This window comes from Nannobrachium achirus (genome assembly GCF_963921795.1).
Source record: "Nannobrachium achirus genome assembly, chromosome: 1".
Classification (NCBI taxonomy): Eukaryota; Metazoa; Chordata; class Actinopteri; order Myctophiformes; family Myctophidae; genus Nannobrachium; species Nannobrachium achirus.
In genome coordinates this window covers 56144090-56157846 of record NC_137810.1, presented here as the reverse complement: position 1 = coordinate 56157846, position 13757 = coordinate 56144090, and the positions used below count along the sequence as shown (strand labels likewise).

Here is a 13757-nt window from a genome sequence, read left to right as displayed (position 1 = left end):
TTATTCAAAAGACTATGACTAAAACTAAATCAAAATGTGCTGTCAAAAACAACACTGTCCAATAGGAATGGCCCGATCACTTTTAACAATCCCCAACGTGACTGGCTGGCCAGTGTGTGAGAACCGATGTCGGTGAAAGGTTATTGGGTGCGGCCATGACCTTGTTAGCCCACCTCCGGGCCCAGTTACAGCTGGCCAGCAACTATTGGCAGCTTTTTTTTTTAGCAGCCTAGTGGTGATTATGAAACTGAATGTGTAATGGAAACCCCTTGTTAGAATGAGAGAAGGGCATTATGTTCTATGCTGAGTTTTCTTTAACAACTTATTGCCTATACCGGCAAAATCTCGATATTTCCGCGTTGCGTTGTTTAGAGGTCCCAGTAGTCTGGTTAGGTAGGCTTCGGGACTTCGATAGGGGATGTATGCTATCGCCATCTTGTTTTTAAAGAAGGATCTGTGACTGTATTTGCTTGATAAAAGTTGATTTAATTATTATGAGACTCTGCAAGTCAGAGTGGTCTATTTCTCTGAGCCCGGGATTTGTTTCCCTCTGACGGCATACCATTATATTTTAAATTGGTTAAAGGTTATATTTTAGCGTTTAGAAAGGAAAAAATATATATCAAATCATAATAATTGTTTGGGTTAGCATTCACCAGGTTAGAGTTCACCCGCGCCGGCAGGTTAGCCTCGGACTTCTGGGACCTCGAAACAACGGGACATAGAAATATCGATATGCGCCCTTCAATATACAAGCTCACAATGTGTAGCATCATGGCAGATTGTGAGCCAACATTTTCTGAAAGGTTAGCCTAGCCTAAAATGACATAAAATAGGGCCAGGCTGAACGTGGTTAAAGGAAGTAAAGGATTTAGATTCATAGTGATGTTTAGAGATTATTAAGCAAACCGGATACACCTGGATGTGATGTGAGACAGGTGACTAAATGTGGATTTATCATGACTGCATTTTAGTGTGTGCGTGCGTCCGTGCAAGTGCTTGAGTGTGCGAGTTGAGATGCGTGGGATGGAGTGACTCGAAATAGAAAAGAGAAGGGAGGATCTTTTGTGAGCGTGTTTGATCTGTTGAGCAATTCAAACTGTAATCAGACCAAATTGCTTCCGAATGTTGTCGACAAGTCCGAGCCAGGAAGTAGGCTTGCTCTCCTAACCTAACCTGTCTGGCCCACGCACGCACATGTCCACTTGATACGCACGCACACGTGTGCGCGCAGCCGCGCACACACACTCACACACAGATGTATCCTCTTGCCAGTCACTTACACACATGTTAACACATGGACTGCAGCTCACATGTAGATGATGTGTGCTTTTCTCCGGACATCATTTCACTTCCTAGACTAACACACTAACCCAGGCATTGACACACATACTGTTTTGTGCCTCTCTCTCTGTAGATTGCCTATTTTAGGGGCAAAACATGAGACACAAGCAAGTATAAATCAGACTGGAGACAGTGAGACATAGTGAGACAGAGACACAGTGAGAGAGGGTGCCCTGGCTTGCCGTGTGTTATTCAGTCCATTAAAAGAGCTCTGAGATCGCTGCTCCAGTCTTTTGTTTGGCCCCCGCTTTATGGCACAGGCACACGCTGCGTTTCATTTCAGTGTGTTATGTACACAGGTGTGTGTGTGTGTGTGTGTGAGTGTGAGAGAGAGAGAGAGAGAGAGTGAGAGAGAATGACAGCATGCCATGCGTGTATATTTTGAGCATAGACGCACACATGCGGCTTTTGCTGAACTTGGCTCCTGTGGTTGTCTGTCTGATGGTCAGACCATGGGAGACTCCAGTCTTCACTCACTGGCTTCGGTGTCTCTTCTTTCTCTCGACATCAAAGATGTAACGGCTAGCCGGGCCTAGCCCACAGACAATACTGACATTTCCCTTCTTTTTCCCCACTTCTTCTTCTTCCAACTATCCTTTAGTCTCGTTCTCTGTTGCTTACACTGCCCTTGTTCTTCTATTTCTTATGTGGGTGCTTGATGATGATTGGTTACCAGTCATTGCGACCATGGGTCGCAGTTTACTGTGGAAACTGGCACATCCCGTCCGTCCGTCCGTCAGTCCGTCCATCCGTAACGCCTCAATGTCTAGCTGTTCTGACATCACATTGTTGACTGTCATAACTGCTGACTATCATCACCTGGATATCCTTGCCCATATATGGAGATCCCTGATGTCATCAATAATAAGCCCATATCTGAGAATGCCCATATATAAGCCCATATTAGGCAATGCCAATATATACCTAAAAATTAAGATGACATCACATTGATGACATCACAGTCAGCTGTCCCAAATTTGGAGTCCCACACAGGGCTTCAGACTGGCCCCCAAATACTCTGATGAGGGGTACTATGGCACTGCTGCCCTTAAATGGTACTGCACCGATGATCATAATAAGGATTATCATAATAATGCACTGAATAGGATTTACTTCAGGGCCTCTGAATAAACCAAAAAGACATGCAGCAATGTGTGTTTGCGTGCATGCGTGCGTGCGTGTGCTGCACGGACACATTTGGGCCAGAGGTTGTCCCTCTGCTGTGCCGACTATGCAGGCCACATTAATCCAAGCCAGATGTGAGTGGTCCAGAGCTCAACAGTAGGTCTCAGCTGCTCAGGGGGGGTGGGGGGGGACTCGCATTCCTGGCCACAAATTGTGCAGGAAAGATTGTCAGGTCACTGTTGAGTGAGGGGGGAAAAAGAAAGATAGCAGGAAGATAGACAGGCAGGGTGAGAGAGAGACAGAAAGACAGACAGACCGTAGGGATGGGACGAGATGAACATTTCATACCACGATTATTGTGACAAAAGAAATCGTGATTTACAATATTATCGCGATAATCAAAGTCCATTATCCTGGGGCGGATCATTTGCCAAAACATAGCCGAACTACAAGCTCTGTGAGCTTGTAGATCAGCTATATTTTGGGAAAGACGTTTGATAGAGAGTGAAAAAAGGACTATCGAGTATGTATATTAAATTATAAGTACCTTTTAACAATTATAGAGGGTTTAGGTGGTACCGGATATGCAGCTCGGCAAATAAAAGGTGAATTGATCCCAGTGCATGACGGAGGACGATATCACGATACATTAAATCTCCACGATACGATTATCGTGAGTGTTTTTCATCACGATGAACGATAATATCGCATATCGTCCCATCCCTAACAGACAGACAGGCAGAAAGAAACCTGAGATGGGTTGGCATGAGCCCGATTCTCGTTCTGCATGATCAGTTTGACCTACTTTATTTTCCCCATCGCCAATCCCTCTCTGTCTCTCCCTCGCTCACTCCCATTCTCCCTCATTCCCTGTCAACGTCAAATGGATGTGATTTAGCTTTCATGTAGCACAAGGAAGCAATAAGGGCTAAGAGAAGGAATCCCACAGCACAAGGCACCCTACCACTGAACCCTGTTTTGTCTGTGGACCTCATTGTGTTCCTCTTCTCCTCAGGGGTGTTGCCGCACCAAATTCTGGGCCCTTGGATTCACCGCGGGCCCCCCATGAATGTTCTTCATAGGGTTTAATCCATTTAGACTGGAGAACGCATTATTTTGTGCTTTAACTATTAAAAAATAGCAGATATACAAGCTTAGAGATTGTAGATCTGCTATTTTTGGAAAATCTTGAAAATGTGTTCAAGTCTTTGAATATTTTGACCCGTTTTCTATAAGTGTCTTCTAAATCCTTCTAAGGTTTTTTGAAAAACCTTTGTTTCTATGTCAGTGGTGCTCAAACTTTTTCATGTCAAGGACCCCCAAAATGTATTCGGCCACGGACTCCCATCTCAAAATATTTCATTCCATGGACCCCCCCCCCCCCCCCCAGAAGAATGTAAAAAATCAAACCTCGGTTCGAAGTGGAGCGGTGAATCTGAGCAGCTATACTGTGTGTGTGTGTGTGTGTGTGTGTGTGTGTGTGTGTGTGTGTGTGTGTGTGTGTGTGTGTGTGTGTGTGTGTGTGTGTGTGTGTGTGTGTGTGTGTGTGTGTGTGTGTGTGTGTGTGTGTGTGTGTGTGTGTGTGTGTGTGTGTGTGTGTGTGTGTGTGTGTGTGTGTGTGTGTGTGTGTGTGTGTGTGTGCGCGCGCTGCAGAACAGCGCCCCTCCTTTAACTTGTGTGTTGTGTGTGGCCACTCAAGGTATTGCCAGGCTACAGACACGGCCAGCCACATACATACATACATACATACATACCCACGGACATACCTGTCTATTGGGAGCGCTTTCACCGCTCCAAAAATGCATTATGATTAGCACTAATTTTTACGACTTATAGCAGATCTATAAGCTCGCAGCGCAGCACTCGGTGCCGCGCTGTGAGCTTGTATATCTGCTATTTTTCGATAGCTAAAGTATATAATTAAGGCCCCTCCACCTTGGGCCCTAGTAACTCAGTCCCACTTTCCCCCCCCTTTTGACGCCCCTGTTTCTCCTGCAGGCTGTGGTTCCACACGTCTCAGGTTACCTTGGCCTGTCACCGTCTTTCCCAACACAGCGTCGCTTCTTTTTAATCTCCACTCTGTGACAATCTTGGCGATCTACTTTTTAATGAAGGCTATATTAGCTTTGGCGCCACCGTGGTGAACTTAATAAGGGCCTCGGCTGCAGGGGGAAGCCGTCATTAGGTGCACCGTTGAGTGCTGTTACGTGTGACTGAAGAACGGGACATCATATTGCTGAAAATGGTTTCGGCATGAGGTCATTGTGTCTGATTCCTGAAGTGCAGTTAACGTGATTATGTTGTTAGTTTGCTGGCAAACAGCGGTGCAGCGTGCAGGCAAGGTGGCCATTGAATCTGCTGACCTTTTGTTCTCGTTACATTGTTTGCACACCAAACATCTGGTTGTTTGGTCACCGATCCGTTCTATAAAGTGTCATCAACTTTCCTGTGAAATCAGGATTAACGTGACGTACACAAACACCTGATGCGGAGTGCAGAGTTAGTACAGTATGTTTTGTGTGGTTCGCCTAATATGAAAGTACCAGAAAATGTGAATACCTTTGTAGAAAAGGCATTCAAGGCTTTCACATCATCCACGTTTGTTTAATTGATTGAGTATTTTATTACACAAAAGTGGAGAACAGAACAAGTATAGTCAATGCAACAGTACAAGTACAGTTAAACACCCTGCCTAAAAGGAGCATCCCAAATCTTTTTTACGTAGAAAAGTCCTTGGTATTCAACTCATGGATAAATAGATCGTCATGGTTTCTTAACTTTTTCTCTGCCATTTTAAACATAGCTGTAGTAAGCAGCTGCCAAATTGTCCTTACCTTTTAACGTGGGCACGCGCACGCATCGTGCACAATCTGTGCGCGACTCATCTAGTAGACGTGTAGACTCGGTGACAAGCTTTCGAATACAAAAAACCCCATTGAAAAAGACATATCCGTTGCCACGCTGTATCTCTGCTTATCAGCCAGTGTTTACATGAAAAAGCATTGAAAAAAGCCAACTGTGCGCTATGGTAACACGTGGACACGTTCGCGCACAAAACGCACGATATGTGCGGGGATCATAATCCAGGCGTGTAGAGACTGGATCAAAGTTTCCAAACGCAAAAATCCAATTGAAAAACGAGCGTTCCATCGCCCAGTAGCTTCCACTTCTGTTACACAGTAAACCAATGGAGGCGGGACTATGGCCCAGGCTCAGACTGGATACGGAAAGCTGGATCCGGTCCAGACCGGAAATGACCGGATACAGTTAGGGGGCGGGCCTAAAGAGCCAGAATCAGCGAAAATCTGCGCTAATACTTTTAATCCTTTCATAATGATTAAAGCTAATTAAACTTTGCGGGCTCTACGGGCATGGCAGCGCGGTACAGCGGGAAATCTACGGTCTCTACGGGGATCGCGAGGTATGAGTTAAAGACACAGGATAGGATAGGACACAAGACACAGGACACAGGAAAAGCAGGTTGGATAACTCTGTTAAAGGACCACTTCACCTCTGGGGCAACCAGATCTTATTTTATTATTGTTTGGGACACGATCAACACAATCCTAGTGATGCATTTTGCATCATATGACGCAAAACACATCACTGATGATGCAAAATGCATCACTAGTACATGCTGAAATACTAAAATATCTCAAAACACAGATTGAACACAAAAAATAACTCAGGATTGTGTTGATCGTGTCCCAAACAACAAAACATAAGATCTGGTTGTCCCAGAGGTGAACTGGGCCTTTTAAGTTCTGATGGGACAGCACTGCAACGGGTCCTGTTCCATAGACAGTGTCCCCTTTCCCTTTGAATAGTATTTTTCAAACATGTTTACTAAGCAAGTACATTCAAGTTCAGGAGTTCGGTTTGGTTTGGTTAAGCAGTGGAAATACCTACACAGGAATGTTTGCCATGCGATAATTGTTATTGATGGGAACTAGCTATCCCACCCTCTTATTAGGTGGATTATCTTATTATATCCGTGGAAATAGAAGCCACCACTGTTCAACTCCCCTGCCAGAGTTAACACAGAGGAATGTGCTTCAGCATACATCATCCCGGTTGGTTAACTTTATCAGTTTAGATTCATAGCAACTCTGACAGCCAACACAGCCTGCTCTCATTTCACCGGCTTCAGTGTGTCCTAAACTTACCCCCTTTTAACTTCATACCTACAGTATGGCCTTTGTGAGGATATGAACTGAATGAGTTTTTGGGTGTTGATGAAAGAAAGAAAGAAAGAAAGAAAGAAAGAAAGAAAGAAAGAATGAAGTACATAAAAGTGTCTTTTGCTGTATGCACCTACTGTATCACCTCCAAGAATGTGAAATGTTTTGTTTGCCATTGGTTAATCCAAAGATTATGGTAAAGTTCAATGAAACAAAACTAGTGGAAAATGTGTTTAACATTCCATTGAGTCGTCTATCCTCAGATCACCTTTTAACCACTTAAACCCTGTTTTTTTTGTTTACCATATACACTAAATATTTCTACAAGCTCACAACATTGTGGGCTTGTAGATCAGAATCTTCACCTATTATGACCCAGAAAAGGGACGCCAGGGTTCAAGTGGTTAAAGCTGTATAAACATGCGTTTTCACTGCCATTACTCTTTTTTTTTCCCTTGAAGGGAATATTTAGTTAAAAATCAAACCTCGGTTCGAAGGGGAGCGGTGAATCTGAGCAGCTATACCGTGTGTGTGTGTGTGTGTGTGTGTGTGTGTGTGTGTGTGTGTGTCTAGTCTGCACAATAGTGCCATAGAAGCTGTGTGTGTGTGTGCCTGCACAACAGCGCCCCTCCTTTAACTTGTGTGTTGTGTGTGGCCACTCAAGGTATTGCCAGGCTACAGACATAGCCAGCCAGCCACCCACAGACATACCTGTCTATTGGGAGCGCTTTCACCGCTCCAAAAACTAAAGCTCTACTGTATACATCAGTTTTGAAAAAAAAGAGGGAAAAAAAAGAAGAAAATAAAATAATAAAATAAATAACAATAATAAAAAAAAAAAAAGCAATCATAGTTGGGGGTTTTAACACAATTTTGTCTCTTTATGATTTTAAATGAAATTCCCCATATCCTCTGTAGGATTCCAGCTACCTCTGCTCCTGCTGTTATTGGAGCAAGCGAGCACCAAATGAAGTGCTCATTATTCAAATGAGTGCCGCGCTGCGAGCTTGTAGATCTGCTATTTTTGAAAAATCGTGAAAAATTTGAATTTTGACCCGATTCTATAATATATCTTTTGAATCCTTCTAAGATTCTTGGAAAAAAAACCTATGTTTCTATGTCAGCAATCTGGCCAGCCATCGTCAAAGAAAAGGTCCTTTTCACTTAACTGGAGCTCGGTTAGTCTGTAGTCTATGTCAGTGGTGCTCAAACCTTTTCATGTGAAGGACCCCCAAAATTATATTTATTTGGCCACGGACCCCCATTTCAAAATATCTTCTTCCAGGGACCACCCAGAAGCAAAATTTGAGTTACAAACGTTCGCTTTGAAAATACATATATTCAAAGATTTGCACACATTTTCACGACCTTTTCAAAAATAGCAGATCTACAAGCTCGCAGCTGTGAGCTTGTATATCTGCTATTTTTCACTGGTTAAAGCATTCAATAATTCTAGGCCTAAATGGGGTTAATCAAACATAACGATAACTAATCACGACTACTGTCTTCCTTTCTGCTCCAGACTACCGGACCGGGCCTTGCTTCACCCAGGTGAACAACCAGATGTGCCAGGGTCAGCTGAGTGGCATCGTCTGCACCAAGACCCTCTGCTGCGCTACCATTGGCCGGGCGTGGGGACACCCCTGTGAGCAGTGCCCCGCCCAGCCACACCCCTGTAGACGAGGTTTCATCCCCAACATCCGCACTGGAGCCTGCCAAGGTCTGTAGAATGAAGAATGTTATGTCTGTTTCTCTCTCTCCCCCTCTCTCTCTCTTTCTCTCCCTACCTGTCTCTCTCTCTACATCAGGGTTGGGCAACTTTGATGCTGGGGAGGGCCACTATATTTTTACACACACTCCAGAGGGCCACAATGCATATACAGTCAAAACTAGCAAAAATAGCAGATCTACAAGCTCAAAACGCGTCGCAGCTATTTTTGCTAGTTTTTAATTGGTATCCTGAAAAGTATTTTAATTTAATTTCAAATGCATGCACAGGTTCTTATGTTACTTATGTTACTTACTTCTTAGTTTATTAACATCACAAAATGCATTGGACATAAAAAAGAGACTAGTTGTAGGCTACTAGTCATCAAGAAGATACTAATATACAGTCGACTGAAGTAATTGAAGCTCGTCAAGTTTGCACGTTTGGAATTATAACAGCTGAAACAATATAATATATCAGTATTCTGACGGCCGCATTAAGTGAAGGTGGGGGCCGCATGTGGCCCCCGGGCCGCCAGTTGCCCATGTATGCTCTACGTCATGCTCGTTTTTGCCAACGGGTCTGAGGCCCTAAGCTAGATGCAGAATAGATATTCATGCATCTAGCTTAGGGCTTAACTCAAATCTTTGCTTCTGGGGGTCCCTGGAACAAAATATTTTGAGATGGGGGTCCACAACCAAATACATATCATTTTGGGGTTCCTTGACATGACAACGTTTTTTCAGAAAACTGTTAGGATTTAGTAGACATTTTGTAGAATCAGCCTATATCAGTGGTTCTCAAACTTTGTCATGTCAAGGACCCCCAAAATAATATGTATTTGGACCCCCATCTCACAATATTTTGTTCCAGGGACCCCCAGAAGCAAAGATTTGAGTTAAATGTTCACTCTGAATTTGGGTCTTGCCTTAAGCTAGATGCAGAATAGATACACGCAGCTCAGACCCGTTGGCAAACAAAAGGTCGCCTCTCTGTCTCTACCCGTGTCTCTCTCTCTACCTCTCTCTCTAGTTTTCCCTGTATCGGTTTCTCTGTCTCTTATTCAGTGCCTCATTCATGCACACTCACATACACTACATCAGGGGTTTTCAAAGTGGGTGACGGGGCACCCTGGGGTGCCGCGACGGCAGTCCAGGGGTGCCGCGAGATAATTTGATAATATTTGGAATTTATTTGGACACTTGAAGAAATATTTAGTATCATTTTAAACTTGAAGTACAAAGTTATTTTCAGTCAGTTCTAACCAGAATGGCTATTATCTCAACGTTTTCCTCGCAACATAATCACTAACATATCGTCACTGTCGGTCAGACACCTCTGTCGCACAAAACTAGTGAAAACAGCCGTGCAGCCATACAAGGTTTTTACCCGACAACGACGATATGCTATAAATATAAGGTGCTGGGAGTGAAAATTATAATGTAGGGGTGCCTCGGATTAAAAGAATATTTATGGGGTGCAATGAGACAAAAAAGTTTGGGAACCCATGCACTACATGCAGACAAGTATGAATACACCTGGAGGATCTTCTTGTGAGAGCACGCACACATTGTGCACACATATGTACGTACTACATATACACAGATACACACGCGTATGTACATGACGTGGACACTTCTAAACGAGCACAAGCTGTGTCACCACAACAAACGGCGTAACCATCACTTTATCTGTCGGCATCTCAGCTGCAGTTCAAACAACATCCCCTACCCCAGAGTCAACAACGCGCAGTGAGTTTACATGCACACAGACTTCCAGACACTAGCTCACATCCTGGTCGCGGACTGTTTATGCCTATCTTGACGTCCCCCTCGCAAATATCCCACCACACATGACGGAACATGACGCATATTCTGAATACCACGGGTACGGAACATACGTGGACCGCAGGAGTAAACAATGACGTTTTAATGTGTTTTTGTCACATATTAAGTGTTCAGGGAGAGTAGTTACATATCGTCACTGTCGGGCAGAAACCTCGTATCTCCAAGTTTCAAATTAGTAATTTTTTTTTCGCAAAGTAAAGCCCTGCTTCATCATACCAGGCTGTCGCACAAAAGTAGTGAAAACAGCAGATCTACAAGCACACAACGCCTCGCGCCGCGAGGCGTTGTGTGCTTGTAGATCGGCTGTTTTCACTAGTTTGAATCATTCTTAAAATGATAAATGCAGAACGAACGGTTTTGGACATACAAGGTTTTCACCCGACAACGACGATATGGTTGATCGGAGTCCCTCAGGGCTCTATACTAATACTAATAATATTAGCTTGAATTTGTGTAGCGCCTTTCATGAACCCATGGACGCTTTAAAAACCAAACAAAACAACAAACAGCTACCGTATATGCCGTAAGCCTGAGAGAATAAGTGTCTTCTGAAGGCGGCCAAATACTAGCATATTCTCTGTTATTGTGGGGAAAGCTTTTGCTGAACGGTTCCGCTCGGCAAACTTAGAATGTGTTGCGCTGCGACCATAGTCTGTAAAAGATATGGACGTTGGGATCACCCAGTGGTTTCTATGCTTTTGCCCTTGTATGGGTGTTGCCATCATGGTACCCATTACTACCCAAGGAATGCTATTGGCTGCAAACAGTCACGTGCAACCGCAGGGATATATGGGACATTGTCTTGAGCTTGCCGAAAAAAAGCACATGAAGAAGAATCATCCACACGCCTATGATCACAAGCCCCTCCTACAGCATACCCTGCTTTAACATAAATTATAACCTAAATTGGACCATATTTTCATAAAAACGCATATCATGGTGATTGAAACAAGACTTTAAACTAGCGACAGAAAAGTATTCATGACAATGTTTATTAAGGTAAGAAAATCAAATTTTCATGGGAAGTGAATGGAATCCTATGGCGAACATGTTGCTTTTGGTACCAGAACAGTGCAACTAGCGGCCAATCATAGGAACTTTTAGTTCCGTCATGTTTGTTTGCTTCATTTTAAAAACGGACAACTGATGCTGGGGTTTAAGTAGATCCAATGATTTGTTTGTAAACATGTCATACATGTTAAATAGTCATGGCTGAAAACGGGTAAACATTGGGAACCATGTTTTGCAGAATTTTGTTATGATATTTTTGGGCTGGGTTGAAATCAGACCTGATGACGCACTACGGTCTTGTACTCCCATCAGTCATAACTGCAGTGCGGTCATCCAACTTGTTGAGAGGCTATTCTTCTTTCTGTTGACTCTGCGTCAAGGAGACAACAGAAAGCGGGGGATCGGAACAAACAGTCCTGGTGTTACACCAAAACACACATAATACCAGCATAAATCACCAAATGAACAACAACATGATTCCCCCATTGCACACAGCGCTCAGGCCAGAGAGAGCAAGGAGAATAATACCCCTGACAATTTTCATTCAAATTTGGCTGGATGTTGTGGCAGACTGAGAATACATATTATTGGGGCGCCCGCTGGTCTAGTGGTCAAGGTGCATACCACATACTAGGCTATAATGCCTGCTGGCGTCGCCGGTTCTATTCCCGATGCGGACGACCTTTGCCACATGTCATTCCCCATCTCTCTCCCCATTTCCTGTCAGTCTACTGTCCTATCAAATAAAGGCATAAAAAGCCCAAAAACGAATCTTAAAAAAAAGAGAGAATACATATTATTTTTATTAAAATGACAAGAAATGGGGCGCCCGCTGGCCTACTGGTCCAGGCGCATACCACTTAAGCATTAACACATAGGCATGGATGCCTGGCGGCGTCGCCAGTTCGATTCCCGATCCGGATGACATTTTTCACGTGTCGCTCCCCATCTCTCCCCCCATTTCCTGTCAGTCTACTGTCCTATCCAATAAAGGCATAAAAGCCCCAAAACAAATCTTTAATTTTTTTTTTCAAGAAATACCAACATAAGATAATTGCAATTCCAAATACAAATGAGGTAATTAAATCACAGTCTAATCAAAATGTGTGTGATTACAAAGGTTTACTATTTCTACTGTCAAAAAGATAGTATACAGTACTAATATCAGCATATTTCAGCTCATGTTTTCCATAATGAGGTTAGAGTTTCTGCTGTATATGCTGGTGTTTGTAACAAGGTCTAGCATTCTCGTGTTCCAGTCAACAGAACACTTAACCAAACCAAATATCAGAATATTAGTAATGCACATTGTACAGAGCAGAGTCAGCAGACTCATTGTAGCACATGAATCGTTTCCTGACTTACAGTCACAGCTCTTATATGCACACCTCCTGATATGTTGCTTATCAGTGTTTAGCAGACCATACATGCATGCACGCTGTACACATAGCCGTATTGAACTTCAAAGTTGAATGGGAGAGACGGGATAAAACGGAGAACAAAGGAGAAGGAGATGGAGTGCAAATATGAACCCAGTTTCACCTTCCTCTCCATCAACATTCCTCCTGGCCCGAGTCGCAGACCCCAGACCAGTGTCTGTCTGTGTAAACCAATTCAGTGTGTGTGCGCGTGTTTGTCGTTCTCTGTCATCTAATAACCTGCTGGCTTGGCCACTTGACGAGGCAATAAGCCTACATCAATATATCGTCGTTGTCGGGCGAAAACCGTGTATGTCCAAAACTGTTCGTTTTGCATTTATCATTTTAAAAAGGATTTAAACTAGTGAAAATAGCCGATCTATTGTGTGCTTGACCGGCTGTTTTCACTACTTTCACGCGACGGCCTTGTATGATGAAGCAGGGCTTTACTTTGCGAAAGAACATACAAATTTGAAACTTGGAGATGCAAGGTTTCCACCCGACAACGACGATATGACACATACAGAGGTCGTGTCCCCATATATGCCCCCCCCCCAGCACTATACCCAGTACCCACATGGACCCACCCTGCCTCTCCGGGGAAATTTTAATGGAGCGGCGCATGTCTCTGGAGCTAACGCCCTCAATGTCATTTCTCACACCATATAGTTTAAAAGCTGTTCTCATTTCCAACCTGTTGAGAGCAGTGCAATAAGTCATGACAATGATGACATGTATAGGGCAAAGGGATACAGCCACCTCTCAGTGTATAACAGGCTTCGAGGCATAGAAGCAATGTACTACAAGTTCTCATATTTAACAATATAAGGTTACAGTTGTTGGAATTCACATTCCCATATTTACCGTTAAACATTAGTATTGGGGCTTGTACCCAGTAAAATCCTCAGTTGTAGTTTGTCCTTTAACGCCGATGATCTAACAATTGGTGGCGCCAACCTGCCAAATAAACGGAAATTCTTCTACAAACAATACCAAAGCGTTACAAGGCTGGGCCATCATTTGCAGTATTCCCAGCCATCACTTGAAGTATTTATACACTGCGTCTACTGCCCAAAAAGGTTTAAACAGACAGGAGAGAGCATGTGAGCAGTCATGTGATTTA

General features: G+C 43.6%; 1 protein-coding gene across 1 annotated transcript in view; it reads left to right on the top strand.

Annotated features, from left to right (window-relative positions):
• Positions 1-13757, top strand: part of fbn2b (fibrillin 2b) — a gene marked incomplete at both ends in the record, with an annotated part of 110306 nt that overhangs the window by 35191 nt on the left and 61358 nt on the right. The window contains one exon of the mRNA XM_080736369.1: positions 8173-8370. Within this exon, the coding sequence (XP_080592495.1) occupies positions 8173-8370 (198 nt within the window). The remainder of the gene's footprint in view (positions 1-8172; positions 8371-13757) is intronic.